Below are 17,115 nucleotides of genomic sequence, written 5' to 3' on the forward strand. Positions count from 1 at the left end.
CTGAATAAGGAACTTGGGGCAATAAACCTTGGGGCAGTGTTTAGGCTGGACACACTTCTATGATGCCTCATAAGAAGGTGTTCTCTTGGTGGTGTGTGTTTATGTTTTGGGATGGCCCAGAGATTATTGTGCGGGTACACACTCCCAGTTTTTCTTCTCTGAAATGGTTACCGTATTTTCTGGCGTATAAGACAACTTTTTAACCCAGAAAAATCTTCTCCAAAGTCGGGGGTCATCTTATATGTCGGGTCGTTTTACACGCAGCCGCAGAAGCAATTTCTGGCGCTGCAGACATTTTGGAAATGGGCAGCGTGGCATTGCCAGGCTACATTCCAGAGCAAACATTTTGGAAATGGGCAGCGATTTTCGGCTTCCGGACATGCGCAGAAACAATTTCTGGCGCCATGCTGGCCATTTCCCAAATGTCCGCAGCGCCAAACCTTGCTTCTGCACATGTCCAGACGTGATTTTCGGCTTCCGGACATGCGCAGAAGCAATTTCTGGCACTGTGCTGCCCATTTCCAAAATGTCCGCAGTGCCAGAAATCGCTTCTGTGCATGTCTAGACATGATTTTTGGCTTCCAGACATGCGCAGAAGCGATTTCTGGTGCTGCAGACATTTTGGATATGGGCAGCGCGGGCATGTCCGGCCCACGGACGATCATAGGAAGAGGGGTAGTCTTTTACGGTGAGTATATCTTAAACTCTATATTTTAACTTGAAAAGTTGGGGGTCATCTTATACACCCAGTCGTCTTGTACATACGGTATTTGGTGGTATCTGTTGCAGCTGAAATTAGCTTTAGCTGAACACTGGGTGATATCCAAAAGTGAATTCTTAGTCTTCTGCCTCCCACATGCCTCTCCCCACACAAAAACCAGGCAAAACACTGTAATACACCCTAAAAAACCACTACCACACAGAAAAAACCATTTGCCAAGTTTGTGATTGCGTAGAGATCGCACTCATGCAGCCGAATCCAATTCACATTTACTCTGAAATTAATCCCACTGAGTTTAAATGAGATTGAAACAAAAGCAACTGTGCATAGGAATGCTACCTTTTCATGCTTCTACACCATCCTCACTCAAACTCTTCAATATGTCTTAAGGCTAACATTATTTCATGGCTAAAAGAAGCATTCATATATTTTTTAAAACCATAGGATTTTTTTTTTAATTACTGGATTATTTTTCAAAAATGAAACCGCTACCCACAATATATATCACTTGGGAGTGAGTTGTGAACTGGCAATTAGTCTTCTTTCATGTATTATGCAAAACTTTTATCCGAGATATTAAAAACAGCACCTTGCTGACAACTGAGAACCTTTACAGTACTCTAATCTTGAAACTGTGCGTTGGATAAGCGAGAGGATCTTCCCAGGTGTTGGGCAGGTATCATTTCAAACGGGGTGGCATAAGCTCCGTGTTCAGTAAGTTTTCATGCTGGTTTGTTTGTTTGCCCAGCACTAATAATAAGCTTCTCAAAGCTACCAACATGAGTCTGACCAAACTGTGGGAGGCAGTGGAAGACAGGAGTGCCTGGCGTGCTCTGATCCATGGGGTCACGAAGAGTCGGACATGACTAAACAACAAAATAATAAGCTGGTTTGCAGATGTGGGATTGCTCCATGCAAATATAATGAATTGCCTTAGGTTGTGAATAGTCTCGGTGACTTTAGCTGGCTCTCTTGCCACTCTGCGAGCTACCCAGCACAAGGATGGATAATATTTAAAAATAGATTAATGTGTCTCTCCAGTGCCTTTTAAGTTGAAAGCCACTGAGCTTCCATTGCTTTAAATTAATTGAGTCTCAAGAGGATTTATGGGTATGACTGAGAAAGTCAGGCACATTCTGATCAGCCTTTAAGAATATATAAGATGACAGAACAGTGGCACCAACTAAAAAACATTCAAAATTTATTGGACTATTATTTGGAAACACGCAGGGAGAGCTGGAAAGGGATCACAAATGCCTACAGCCTGCTAATTGTATTAAACTTAAATGAGTTTTCTACCCATCTGCCTTTTTATTAGAGACAACAGTACAATCCAAATAGCGATCATTACCTTGAAGAGCACTAGATCTAAAAACAGTCTCTGGCGTTATCATATAATAACGAGAGAGTGCATAATGGGCCTTGAGAGACCAGCAGAGTTTATTTTAATTTTTGACTTCATTTCTGTTCAAATGGTTTTCTCCATACCTGTCACTGGAATTTATAAGCCGGTTTCCCAAAGCAATGAGACCCAAGGCACACAATGCGGCTGCCTTGCCGAAGCTTCGCAGGACTGTTCAGTGTCTGGAAGGAAATAGCCTGAGAACCCTGTGTATGCCATCGAGCTTTAAAGATGGAAGAAACGCAGGCTACAAATAAAATATATACAGTGGCAGGTCTTCAGTAGCAAAGCTGTAGGTTCAGAGTGTAGCTAGACATGGCATTAATTGCACAAATGTAAATTAACATCTGGACACCAGGAGGGAAGAAAACATAACTCTCCGTGCCATGGTCAGACAAAATCATCTCTTGGAAGTTGCTATTTGAGAGAGTATGTGTTAAGCTCTGCCTTCCCCATCAGGCTTCCTCATGGCTGCTATTTGTATTACAAAATCAAAACCCCAAACCCACCTTAAATATATTCATGTAAGTAATGCCACATCTGGTTTGACGGGAATCTCTCAGTGTACCTATATGGGAAAACTTTGTGTTCAAAGCTACCTCTCAAGTGATAAAGTCTGTGAGTCAATGTGCAATAAGTAATGGCATCAATAACCCAGCCTTGCTATACTCACAACAGGTACGATCACCAGCATTGAGCATGTAAATCATAGAGAAGCCTTTCACGTGCACCGTTAATGTGCACACTTCTGAAAGGTAAAAATACATGTGTCATTTGAAAAACACACAAATGGGAAAGTTGCAAACTTTCTTGCACAAGCATCATCGCCCCCAAAAGCATCATTTCAAATACAGCAATGGCATTTTAAGAATAACATGATGCAAGGCGAAAACAGTCCAATGTTATATTCTTTGTTTTTTGATGTCACTGTTCTCAGGTGGAATTCAAGGCACACACTGGCAAATTCAGGATGTGCAAGCAAAGCTGATTTGGTGCTCTTGTGCCACAACCCTGCTTCCCCTGCTCCACAAAGCAGAATTTTTGTCGTGATGGTGAAATGCGCAGGAAAGTGGGAGGGGGTAACAGCTGCTTGATGCAACATCATATCACCTCCCTGCAAACAAAGCAGAATGAACACTCAATAAATAGTTGCTGTCGCCATACCTCCCCACAAACCTTGTGCAAAGAAACTGGGGTGAATGCTCAATAAACAGGTCACCTGGAAGCAGCCGAGGTCATGGACACTGTATGCAAGTTAGCATGCCTTTCCAGCTGCTTCATGGCAAAAGTTTCCTGAAGAAACCTGCTTGCTGTCTTTACAGGCCAAAACTTGGAACTCTCTAATCTTTGAAACTGCCAAGCCAAAGAACTAGCTTGCAAATTAATTTTCTGTTACAGGAGCAGCTAATGGTTACCTGAAAGAGATGTGACAAACCCAGAGTTGTTAAAACTCTTTTGAGGACCAGAGAGCTGTAATTGACAATAACAAGGAGGTGCTGTGAATTGACTTGCTATTTCTAATTTTAAATTTCTTAATACATGAGAGCTGGCTCATTGTTGTTGTTTAGTCGTTTAGTCGTGTCCGACTCTTCGTGACCCCATGGACCATAGCACGCCAGGCACTCCTGTCTTGCACTGCCTCCCGTAGTTTGGTCAAACTCATGTTCGTAGCTTCGAGAACACTGTCCAACCATCTTGTCCTCTGTCGTCCCCTTCTCCTAGTGCCCTCAATCTTTCCCAACATCAGGGTCTTTTCCAAGGATTCTTCTCTTCTCATGAGGTGGCCAAAGTATTGGAGCCTCAGCTTCACGATCTGTCCTTCCAGGGAGCACTCAGGGCTGATTTCCTTAAGAATTGATAGGTTTGATCTTCTAGCAGTCCATGGGACTCTCAAGAGTCTCCTCCAGCACCATAATTCAAAAGCATCAATTCTTCGGCGATCAGCCTTCTTTATGGTCCAGCTCTCACTTCCATACATCACTACTGGGAAAACCATAGCTTTAACTATACGGACCTTTGTCGGCAAGGTGATGTCTCTGCTTTTTAAGATGCTATCTAGGTTTGTCATTGCTTTTCTCCCAAGAAGCAGGCGTCTTTTAATTTCGTGACTGCTGTCACCATCTGCAGTGATCAAGGAGCCCAAGAAAGTAAAATCTCTCACTGCCTCCATTTCTTCCCCTTCTATTTGCCAGGAGGTGATGGGACCAGTGGCCATGATCTTGGTTTTTTTGATGTTGAGCTTCAGACCATATTTTGCGCTCTCCTCTTTCACCCTCATTAAAAGGTTCTTTAATTCCTCCTCACTTTCTGCCATCAAGGTTGTGTCATCTGCATATCTGAGGTTGTTGATATTTCTTCCGGCAATCTTAATTCCGGCTTGGGATTCATCTAGTCCAGCCTTTCGCATGATGAATTCTGCATATAAGTTAAATAAGCAGGGAGACAATATACAACCTTGTCGTACTCCTTTCCCAATTTTGAACCAATCAGTTGTTCCATATCCAGTTCTAACTGTAGCTTCTTGTCCCACATAGAGATTTCTCAGGAGACAGATGAGGTGATCAGGCACTCCCATTTCTTCAAGAACTTGCCATAGTTTGCTGTGGTCGACACAGTCAAAGGCTTTTGCATAGTCAATGAAGCAGAAGTAGACGTTTTTCTGGAACTCTCTAGCTTTCTCCATAATCCAGCGCATGTTTGCTATTTGGTCTCTGGTTCCTCTGCCCTTTCGAAATCCAGCTTGCACTTCTGGGAGTTCTCGGTCCACATACTGCCTAAGCCTGCCTTGTAGAATTTTAAGCATAACCTTGCTAGCGTGTGAAATGAGCGCAATTGTGCGGTAGTTGGAGCATTCTTTGGCACTGCCCTTCTTTGGAATTGGGATGTAGACTGATCTTCTCCAATCCTCTGGCCATTGCTGAGTTTTCCAAACTTGCTGGCATATTGGGTGTAGCACCTTAACAGCATCATCTTTTAAAATTTTTAATAGTTCAGCTGGAATATCATCACTTCCACTGGCTTTGTTATTAGCAGTGCTTTCTAAGGCCCATTTGACTTCACTCTCCAAGATGTCTGGCTCAAGGTCAGCAACCACACTGCCTGGGGTGTAGGAGACCTCCATATCTTTCTGGTATGATTCCTCTGTGTATTCTTGCCACCTCTTCTTGATGTCTTCTGCTTCTGTTAGGTCCTTACCACTTTTGTCCTTGATTATGGTAATCTTTGTACGAAATGTTCCTTTCATATCTCCAATTTTCTTGAACAGATCTCTGGTTTTCCCCATTCTATTGTTTTCCTCTATTTCTTTGCATTGCTCATTTAAGAAGACCCTCTTATCTCTCCTTGCTGTTTTTTGGAAATCTGCATTCAGTTTCCTGTATCTTTCCCTATCTCCCTTGCATTTTGCTTGCCTCCTCTCCTCCGCTATTCGTAAGGCCTCGTTGGACAGCCATTTTGCCTTCTTGCATTTCCTTTTCCTTGGGATGGTTTTCGTTGCTGCCTCCTGTATAATGTTACGAGCCTCCATCCATAGTTCTTCAGGCACTCTGTCCACCAAATCTAAATCCTTAAACCTGTTCCTCACTTCCACTGTGTATTCATAAGGGATTTGATTCAGATTGTATCTTACTGGCCCAGTGGTTTTTCCTACTTTCTTCAGTTTAAGCTGGAATTTTGCTATAAGAAGCTGATGATCTGAGTTACAGTCAGCTCCAGGTCTTGTTTTTGCTGACTGTATAGAGCTTCTCCATCTTTGGCTGCAGAGAATATAATCAATCTGATTTCGATGCTGCCCATTTGGTGATATCCATGTGTAGAGTCGTCTCTTGTGTTGTTGGAAGAGAGTGTTTGTGATGACCAGCTTGTTCTCTTGACAGAACTCTATTAGCCTTTGCCCTGCTTCATTTTGAACTCCAAGGCCAAACTTGCCAGTTGTTCCTTTTATCTCTTGATTCCCTACTTTAGCATTCCAATCCCCTGTAATGAGAAGAACATCCTTCTTTGGTGTCATTTCTAGAAGGTGTTGTAGGTCTTCATAGAATTGGTCAATTTCACTTTCTTCAGCACCGGTAGTTGGTGCATAAACTTGGATTACTGTGATGTTAAAAGGTCTGCCTTGGATTCGTATCGAGATCATTCTGTCATTTTTGAGATTGCATCCCATTACAGCTTTTGCCACTCTTTTGTTGACTATGAGGGCCACTCCATTTCTTCTACAGGATTCTTGCCCACAGTAGTAGATATGATAGTCACCCGAACTGAATTCACCCATTCCCTTCCATTTTAGTTCACTGATGCCCAGGATGTCGATATTTATTCTTGTCATCTCATTTTTGACCACATCCAGCTTACCTCTATTCATGGTTCTTACATTCCAGGTTCCTATGCAATATTTTTCTTTACAGCATCGGACTTTCCTTTCGCTTCCAGGCATATCCGCAACTGAGCGTCCTTTCGGCTTTGGCCCAGCCGCTTCATCAGCTCTGAATCTACTTGTACTTGTCCTCCGCTCTTCCTCAGTAGCATGTTGGACGCCTTCCGACCTGAGGGGCTCATCTTCCAGCGTCATAACTTTTATATGCCTGCTGTCTTTGTCCATGGAGTTTTCTTGGCAGGGATACTGGAGTGGCTTGCCAGTTCCTTCTCCAGGTGGATCACGTTTAGTCAAAACTCTCCACTATGACCTGTCCATCTTGGGTGGCCCTGCATGGCATAGCTCATAGCTTCTCTGAGTTATTCAAGCCCCTTCGCCACGACAAGGCATTGATCCATGAAGGGGTTGGCTCATTAGAGAGCCCTTTTTTATTAGGATCTTTCTCTACAGTCCTTGTTTCTTTCTTTTCCGAAACGGGGATTTTAAGGCTTTTAATTGTGGGTAGGTCCCAAAGGCTCTGTGTGTGTAACAATTAGTTAAAAATGCATTTCTAAAGCACCCAATTAAAACCTGATTAAAACAGATAATGTGTGGGAAATGCTTTAAAAGCCTTCCTTTCTGACTAGCACAAAAATCCAGTTTGGAGACATGAATGAGGATGGCTAGAGACCCAGGGAGTGCGGAAACGGAGTGTTTGGGGACAGGGGAGGACCAGCAGATTCAGAGAGTAGAGCAAATGCCAAAAGAGAAAACAATGTGAAAAGAAAAGTGAGACTGTGATCTGGTGTGCAGGGAGGGAAAAGATCATAATGTTGAAGGAGTTTTAAATGTGACAAACACGGGTCGTCATCCCCACCCCCCGGTTAAGGTACTAGTGTGGCCCCATAATCATTGACCTCAGAGGTCATCTAGTACAGGATGCTGCTAAATAAACACAGGGACTACAATGCAGGATCCAAGCATAACATTCTTGATAGATTGTGGCCACCACATAAATACTGAAGTGTAGGTGGGTTCCCATGAGGCAAGACAAAGTGATAACAGCAAGAACCTTTACTGAACTAACAGAACTGGACAACAGGGGCAAAGCAACTGCTTATATACATTTCTGAAGTCCTGGGCAACTCCCACTCCCAATGCGATTGGCTGTCTAAACTTCCAAGCTGCGAATCATGACTCAGAGTTTAAGGGCCAATGGCAGAGGCCCAAATCTTGAAATGTTCTGTGATTGGATATCATTTATCGAATCAGGGGCTCAGAATCCCTGGTCCAGACTCAAGCTCAGGCAAACAGACCATTGAATTAATAACGAATACCCCCAGCAAAGGAGAGCCCTCCCATTCTTTCTCTCTCTCACTCATGTGTGTGTGTGTGTGTGTGTGTTTGTGTTGCCTGTTTTGGGGAAGTGAGAAAGGAAGGAAAATTCTGGGCGTTGCCTGTTTTGGGCTTTGAAATGGCCTCCTAATGGAGCTACTTCAACAGGAACTGCAGCACCACAATTTTACTGCCCATTATCAGTTCTTAGATTTCCAAGTTTCACCCAGAGGCCCCCAAAGTCTGGTGGACTCTATGGATGCACTTTGGATACTAGTGCAGATACAGTTCCTGAAGTCTTTCCTTTTTTCTTCTGCTTGTTGCCTTTTTTTTGGCACTAATGTTACTTGGTTCGTTAATATGTTAGTATTTATTATTGTTATTCAAGCATGTGGTCCCTTTTTCAGATGAAAGAAAACAACTCAATTTGCATAGCTATAAATAACACAAAGACCTGTGAATAGTAGAAACAGGATCACTATTGGCATTCATATGCCCCTGCCTTTAAAAATACTTGCTGATTCTTTCAATTTCAGATCACCCTTATCAAGAGAGGCTGCTTAATGCATTCAGAGAAAGCTAATTTTTAGATGAATTATTCATAAATATCACTCTTTTCCGATGGCCTGAAATATAGTAATTTGCCCTAGTAGTAGTGTTTAAAACTAGAACAAAAACCCCCACTCCCTGGAAAACGGATTTATTAAATAAGCACCATTGAATTCATCTTCATTTCCAATATGTTCTCTTTGTCCTTTTTCTGCTTGAGATGATTATTTTGTGAATATTTGATATGTATTTACAGTAGTGCTCTCCCCTCCTTACAACTGGGATGTGAAGCTTGCTCATTATCAAGTACTGGACAAACATCTTCAGTGTGCTGTACAGCTCATTGAATTAGTGTATTATTTTGCAAATTATTGCCACATTTTTACCAAAAATGCACAAATAGGGACACCCACATACTTTGTACTGCATCAGACTATTCCCTGTAAAATGCTACCTTTTTATCGTTTCTAGCCACCTGCTTTTCTTTCTCCAAAGCGCTAACATAAAATTCCTCCTTTGATTGTTCTCTTTCTCTGAAGTAGCCATATTTATACGGTATTAGTACTGTAGTTGGTTGATTTGAACGAAACATTGGAAATACCCTTTAGGTTTTTCCCACATGCTTTAATTTCAGCAGTTTTCAACTGTTTTCTTGCAAATGTGATTTTAAAGAGGGATGGTAATTGGAAGCTACATCACTCCAATTTTGTATCGCTTCTGCTAAGGAGATCAGTGCAAGTTCTGAAGTTGATGGTGTTTGTTTGCCTACTTGCATCCCTGGCAAGGGATGCCCATCAGATGCAGAACTTTTAAATATTTTGGCCATTTTATTAAATATTTTACTGTGGGGGCCGAAGCCCCCACTGCCCCGAGGAGTTGGCTCCTATGACCTTTACATTGTGTGAACCCTTTGAGAGCTCCACTCTGTGTTTACTGTAGAGTCTGGAAATTGGGAGGAGTCACCTTGGTCTTGTCATTTAGCTACGTCCACAGGCCCATTTTAGCTAGAATTCATGAACAATATTTTGCTTTAAACCTAGGGATGATCTGATGATATCTCTCTCTCCTCGTGTTATTAGACCAGAAGGCAAATTGCCCAATTAAGAAGCCACTCATATTTTATATATGTGGACTAGTATGGATGGCTTAATCTGTGTAACGAGTTCCCACATAATTTCAATGGATGTAACAGAATGGGTTGGTCATTGGCAGATGATGGGTTAAATATAATCTCACCAGATGAGACATCCAGGCAGTCAGCCACCTAGATAACAGTCCTGAAATTAATAGTCCTAAAGGTTCAGAATTTTGATTCGGTTTGCTGAAATAATAACTGAAACTTGGTAACATCACAGCACAAGTGCTATAAGCAGGGGCGGAGGAAGGGGGCAGTGGGGGCAGTCTGCCCCAGGTGTCACCACTGGGGGGGGTGACAAAATGCCGGGTGGCACTCACTGTGGGGTTTATGCACGCAGGCTCCGCACTGCCCCAAACAGTCCGCCTGCCACCTCCCCCTCAGCTGTAGGGCGGCGAAATGGGAGGAGGCAGGCAGACTCCTCAGAGGCCCCACGGAGCGTCCTGCCCTGGCTGGAGCGTCTTGCCCCCAGACGCCCAATCGACTTGCTCCGCCACTGGCTATGAGATTTAGAAGCCATAAGTACGGTATATGGCTCTTGTTATTCTTATTGTTATAGTTACTGTGTCACTGAATGCAAAGTGGCCTGGTTCACACTTAGCACTTAAGTCAAACCATCGCTAAGGATAAACACACGAGGGTGCAGATCCTTGCAGTAAAAACTGCAGCCTCTTCACTCCTCTCCTGGTCCTCCTGCTGCTGTGTTGCCTGAAGCCAAGCTATGGTTTGCCTTGGCATGATATTCAAACCCAGGATTGCGGCTTGTCTCCCTCAGAGAAACTACGAGCTGTAGCCAAGGTTGGGTCTTGACTTAAGGCTCACGGTTTGTTTCTCCCATCACTTTTCAAACTGCCCCAAGTCCATCTGTTGTGCTAGGACGACAGTGCATTTTAATGCACAAACCTACAATTCTAGTACGTGCTTGAATCCGTTCTGCAAAATGCTGAAGAGTCTTGGTGCATCATTTGTTTAATGAAAAGTGTGATCCTTGGGATTTAAGTACAAAGAGGGTTAGGGACTGCATGTCTGATTTACTTATTGTTAACCTTGGCTCTGTCTTTTTTTTCCTGCACAGTGGTGCTCCTTGTCTGTCATCTTGATCTTGTCTAGTCCATAACAATTAAAAATTTGCCTGCAGTTCATTTTCTTCTCTGTGTGAAAACAGAAGGGGAGTTAAAGCTCTTCTGATTTGATTTCATTTGACTGATAACCTTCTTCATTAATTCCACAAGATCGTGTTTTAATATCTGTCTCAGTGGAACTTTTCCGGGTAATGATGAGTGACAGCCTAAAGAACCACATTTCTGAGAAACAAAAAAAGGTATTCAGTGGAATGAACAGAGAATCCCATTTGCGTATAGACCCTCTAGGAACAAAATGTAAAGAGAGTGGGGATTTTCTTGCTATATATTTTGAGTTTTGTAGGAATAAAACAAGAGGCTATTTTCACTGGTGACACTCTAGCTCATTCTCCCCCAACATGGTGTCCACCAGAGGTTTTGGAATACAGCTACCCTCATTCCTGACCCTTGGCTGTGCTGGCTAGGACTGATGGCAATTGTGTTCCACAACATCTGGAGGACAGCAGGTTGGGGAAGGCTGCCTAGCTTGACCTATGAACCTGAATAAGAAGGCCTGAATTCTTTTGAAATGAACCTTCTTTTCTTATATTCATTGTTCTGACAGGCTATTACACTCCATTTGGCTAATCATAATTCATATCAAATCAGTCTACGTAGACCATGTGTTTTGGGAGCCAAAACTAGAAATATGGTGCAAATAAGTAGACTTAATTATGCTTGAGGACCACTGTAGTGTAGAAAAGCCAGTGTGGTTTGTATGTAGACCAGGCATCCCCAAACTTCAGCCATCCAGATGTTTTGAACTACAATTCCCATCATCCCTGACCACTGGTCCTGTTATCTAGGGATCATGGGAGTTGTAGGCCAAAACATCTGGAGGGCCACAGTTTGGGGTTGCCTGACTATCTGTATGGAGAAACCTGGATTCACATGTTTGCTCAGCATGGAGCTCACTGGATGACCTTGAGCAGTCACACAATCTCATCCCCATATTGTTATTGAGATACTAAGATGGATAATTCTGTGTACACCACCTGAGCTCATTGGAAGAAAGGTGGGATAGAAATATCATAAGCAGCTATTAGAAGTTTGGATCAGCATTTGTTGTACGTAGTGGGCCTTTATAAGAAGATGTGAACTAATCCCAGTGTTTCTTTAGAGCAGAGCTAAGGAACCTTTGGCCCTCCAGGTGTTGCTAAATCTTCCATCATCCCTAATTTCTGGTCATGCTGTCTCAGGCTGATGGGAATGGAAGCCCAACAACATCTGGAGGGCCAAAGGTTTTCCAGCCCTGCTTTAGAGAAGAGAATTCATGGGCCTACCACTCCACCTCCAGTCTCTCTCAGAAGGCTCACCTTGATAAGCAAGATGGAAAGGGGAATGGGAGGGTCTTGTCTCTTACACATGATGTGTAAATCTGAGGTCCAGCATAACTGTGAGGCTAATGTTTCATTCCTCCATTGCACTTCCAAGCTGGGGAGCTATCCTGTTGCTTTCATGCTAACTTCACAGGGGTTTAGTCCTCCCCTTTCTCTTCAGAAACAATGTCTGGCTGTCCCTCCATTCATGGTGGACTCGCAGTGGCTGCAATAACTCCTTCAAAGTAGTAGTGTTCATTAGACATTTCTAAAATAGTCTTCATGCAAGTTTATTTAAGGAAGTGACAATAAAAGTGAATATCAGAGGTATTCTGTGATTTTAAGTCAGGCAGAACTGTTGGCATGGCCTTCTCCTGCTCAAGAGACTGAGCTGGCCCTTTTCCCACCGAAGGGCATATTCTCATGACCCTTTCCATGTGCGACAGCTGCGGTTTTCAGTCAGTCAACAGTGACTTCCAGCTGGAGTTGTTATACACTCAGTTGCTTGGAAGGAATGCCAGTGGCAGCATGTGCCAGACTTGGTGCCTTTTGACATCCCAGTAGGAGAACAGCTTTCCAACAGATTATGGTGCCATGTAAATGCTATCTTGTGTGCTCTGTCAAGCTGTCAGCATTTGCACAGCCACCCACTGAAAGCTAGTGTGGCGAGAAGTCAGCACACTGACCAGGGCGGCTGAAAACTCAGGCCTCTTTACCACTTGTGGCCAACCAAGTGGAAAGCAACTCACCAGTCATGAATTCTGGCCTTCCAGGTCCTTGACAATATCCTGGTCCTCTTTTTAACTGCCTAGGAGTGCAAAAATGGGGGAGAGAACTGAGCATCTGGTGGGCCGCAATACATGGCGCTAAGCTGCATTCGGCTTGGTGGGTCACAAGTTGCATTTCCCTGCAATAAGAAGAGGCCATAGAAAGATTTAAGTTCCCCCTTCCCCAAAGTTGGAATTTTATGTAGGAAAAAAAGTTCCCTTGAGTATAGTGGAAACTTGGTTCTCGAACGGCTTACTTGGTGAACAGATCGGCTCCGAAACACTGAAAACGTGGAAGTAAGTGTTCCGGTTTTTTAATGTCTTTTGGAAACTGAACGTCGGACACCGACACGGCTTCCGCTTGAGTGTCGGAAGCTCCTGCAGCCAATCAGAAGCCACACCTTGGTTTTTGAACATTTTGGAAGTCAAACAGACTCCTGGAACAGATTCCGTTTGAGAACCAAGGTACCACTGTGTTTGGTTTCAGTTGCTATCTCTCACATTGCATGTAACATGATTAGTTTTGTTCTGAGCACAGAAACTCCTTTAACCTCCCATACATCCATCCTCCTTGCACTCTTCCCATCGGCAATCTTTTTCATCTGTTTTAAGTACAAGTCAAAACATTTGCTTGTGGTAATGTTGGCGTGACTTACCATTACAACATTTAGCTTCTGCTTCTAGGCATGTAATCAAACACTAGCGTTAGTGGGAACTCTGTAATTGTATCATTAAAAAAAAAATCTATAAATGCCCCCCGCCCCCTGTATAAAGTTAGCTTTCCTTTCATGCTGAAATGTTCTATTTCTGCATAGATAAAAATATAAAGCTATTTTTAAATACATCAATCAAATATTTTTGGGCACATTTTCAGTCTGATAATCTGTGTTGGGCTACAGTAGCAGAAGGCTTGTGGCTGCACAGCAGGAACACACTAACATTGCGAAAAAGGCCCTAACCCTGTGAAGATGCAGGGTGGATTAAGGTCAGAGCCAGGATTTCTTTTTTAACAAGATGGGATGAGGTGAACTATGAGGGGAGCTTTGTAGTTGTCACAGCCCTCTGCTTCCTCCCTTTGAACGTTTGTGAACACTTGTAAGAGCTGCTGAATTTGTTGATATTCCATCCATGTTTCCCTGCCTCAACCATGATTTCTTGGAAGTAACACTATTAATGCCACTATTAATGACACTGTTAACTTCTAACCAAATTAAATAAACAGTAGAGCCTGCTTCATTGTAGGCTGACCTTGCCACAATTAAGTAATATCCAGACTTTGGGAACACCAGCTGGTTCAGAACATGGCAGCCATGTTGTTGGCAGGGTCTAGTCTAGACAGGGTCTGTGAGGATTTCGGAGAAAGGGGATTTTGTTTCTGTGCACAATTTGAAGCGCTGGTTTTAACCTTTCTAAAGCCTTAAATGAAGGATAGTGAACCTGTGACTTTCTGAAACTTTGTACACACTATACCCCTGAAGGTATTGAGATAGAAAAAGTGAAACTAAAAGCCTTCCTTCACTATGGCTAATTTAGCATTTTCATGTAAGCTGCTCGTTTGCTTGCTTCCCCAACCTAAAACTTGATAATAGACTAGCAAGTTTTATTTAATTTTTTAAAAAAAAACTAGCTAATGTTTTTGTCTTACAATTAAAATAGATGAATCAGGAGGAGGTGAATGGTAATATTATTTTTTCTGTGAAAGGTATTCTTTCGGTTACTTTATTTGTAATTGTAATGTACCTCTTTCACAGATGTTGCATTTTGAAAGCTCTAGGAATTATGTGAATAGACCCCAGGCATTATTACGGAATATTTTAGCACAAAATCTTTTTAATCTTTCAAATGTGATTTCCTTTTTTAAAAAAATTCTTTGACTATAAAACCATAATTCAAAGCAGGAAAGTGCCTAGGTACTCTGCAACAGCATTCTAATATATATATATGTATTTAATATGAAAAGTCTTCCGTGTGATATTGTGAACTTTGACACTTTGTATTATTGTATTATTGTGAACCGTACTCCTTGACAGACTTAATTGCTTTAGCAGTGAAATGCCAAGTATTGACAGTCAGTTACGTAGGTAAAATCTAATCAGTTTGTGCAGGCACAATGCAGGGTGGACCAACTCGCTTAACTTTTGTACCTTTGATAGAAACCGTGCTCATTAAAATAATTCCTGGATCACACACACACACACACACACACACAAACACACACACACTATTGTCCGTTCCAGCAGTGCTATTGCTGCACATCACACCAGCCATATAGTCAATGGTTTATTCACGCTCATATTCTCTCAGCTATGAAAAGTGTTGTTCCTTCAACCACTGGCAAGGCAGAACAATCCAAGTGTATAAGATGAGACACAAATCTGACATGAGTAGTGGGAACAGCATGGGGGAAAACTTCAATTGAAACAGATTTTTTAAAAAATGAAAACTGGAAGCTGATGGAGCAAGAAGCTGGCGATCTGGGACATGTCCAAGGTTTAAACAAGAATTATGGATGGTGCTGTTGCTATAAAATAGTGGTCACACTCCAGAGAGGTCATTAGGCATGCCTCAGGGCTTGTACATGTCCAGCTGAACCTATGAACTTATCTTTGAAACGCAGCTCCCCAAGCTGAAATGTAAATGACTTTTGAAGTTTTCAGAAGGGGCTTTCTCACAGGACAAAGGGAGAGGAAAGTCTAATGCCCTAAGACTCGTGAGGTACTAATTTGGAACTGTCTAGAATTCTTATATGCATGCTTTAATATCTAGCTAAGGTAGATTATGTACTGAATCCATGCCTCACACTCTTGTAATTAGGACTAGGGCTAAAATGAAAGTACTTTTTTCCAGGTGGCCGAAAGTAACTGCCGAAATTCCCACTGCACCCTTTGACAATTTTTCTGCAGTTGCTTCAAAAGTCGCCACATGTTCTTCTGTGTCGCTCTCTCTGAATTTTCTTTGTTGTAGCCAAACCCAGTTGACTACCTAGGGTGGCGATTCTTCAACACATTCACTCAGGGATCACCAACGTGACTAATCCTAGAAGGGGAGGTGTAAGGGGGAGGGCTTATAGGGAACAGCCCCCCACATCAAGAGCAGCCCATCTCCCAGCAGTAATGAAAGCGAAGGGTTGGAAGGGGAAGGTCAGGAGACGGAGAGGGAGTGCCAGAGCTCTGGCAACATCCAAGAGCCACTGCTCCTCATGCAGGAAGAGAGGGAGGAGGAAAGAGAGGATGGGACTCAGATGGGCCACAGACCTTCCCCCCCCCGATGCCGGAATTAAGGGGGAGGAGATTCGCAGTCCCGCGGCTCTTATGTTGGTCCAGATCACGAAAGGGGGCAGTGCCGGATTCTGATTCGGACTGATGAGACATGAAACCAGCAGCTCACTTCACTGTAAAGAATATGCACTAATAAAAACTTCTGAAAGACAAGCATGTGGAGAGTCGTTACTCAAGAGTAGTCACAACAACCCTGACAGGAGGGAAGAGCACTGAAACTGAATTTTTATAATGACTTTCCTGCACTATCAGCTAGGAAAAATGATTGTACGAAACAGGACTGAAAAAGAAAAATATTCAAAATTAAACTCTACTTTGGGAAATGCTTCTCCTTCCCCCCTCAGGCCAGATACCTGTAGTTGTTTCCTGCTTAAAAACCAAGTCAGGAGAATATTTGGAGTAATCCTAACTTGTATTTCTTATTACTCTTACCTTTATTTCTCTCGCTCTGAGAATGTCATCATTTTTGAATGTTTCATAAATGTTCTAAGGATATCAGTACATTTTCTTACTTAACTGACAGCTACTTTTTCCTGGTTAATGATGTGAAGCCTATTGATAGTTTTTCTTCTTCTCCATTTTAGATGCAGGAATCTCTATCCCATGCCCTTGTTCTGACTGGATGATGCAGCGTATTAAGAAACTCAGAATATCTCTGCTCTTTGGAGAAGTCAGTCGATTTGCTGATGAGTTGCAGCATGCCAATGAGGTACTGTGGTGCTTGAGATTTTTTTGCTGTCATAAAGATTTAGCTGTTATAGATTTCACCTTGACACTGGAGAGCTATTGTACTTGAAGTTTAAAGGTGCCCAAAAGAGAGCCTTCCATTCCGACTTCCAGCTGCGCTTAAATCACCAGATTTGTAAATATATTTCAGGATTGTCTATATAGGCAGGAGATTCCATAGAGAGAAAAGAGTGGTTTCCTGTCGTCCCCTCCCACCTGCCTTCCTCCCTTTGCAGCAGTCTTTGAGGGAACCATAGGCACCAACTCCTGGGGGCCAAGGCAGTTTTGACCCCCATGTAGTTTTTGAGGGAGTAAGTCCCCCTCAATTTTCAGAGGGTGTTCAGCTCTGCCCCCTGGCTTCTCACAACATTAGGAAGTCATGCGTCGTTGCCCCCTTAATACTCTGGAGAA

The 17,115-nt window shown here is 42.8% G+C and overlaps 1 protein-coding gene across 1 annotated transcript in view; it reads left to right on the top strand.

Moving 5' to 3' along the window:
- Positions 1 to 17,115, top strand: part of MEI4 (meiotic double-stranded break formation protein 4) — a 49,068-nt gene that overhangs the window by 12,207 nt on the left and 19,746 nt on the right. The window contains 2 exon segments of the mRNA XM_060272277.1: positions 16,563 to 16,620; positions 16,623 to 16,687. Coding sequence (XP_060128260.1) covers positions 16,563 to 16,620; positions 16,623 to 16,687 — 123 coding nt within the window.

The sequence above is a fragment of the Zootoca vivipara genome, chromosome 3 (genome assembly GCF_963506605.1).
Source record: "Zootoca vivipara chromosome 3, rZooViv1.1, whole genome shotgun sequence".
In the NCBI taxonomy this organism is placed as follows: Eukaryota; Metazoa; Chordata; class Lepidosauria; order Squamata; family Lacertidae; genus Zootoca; species Zootoca vivipara.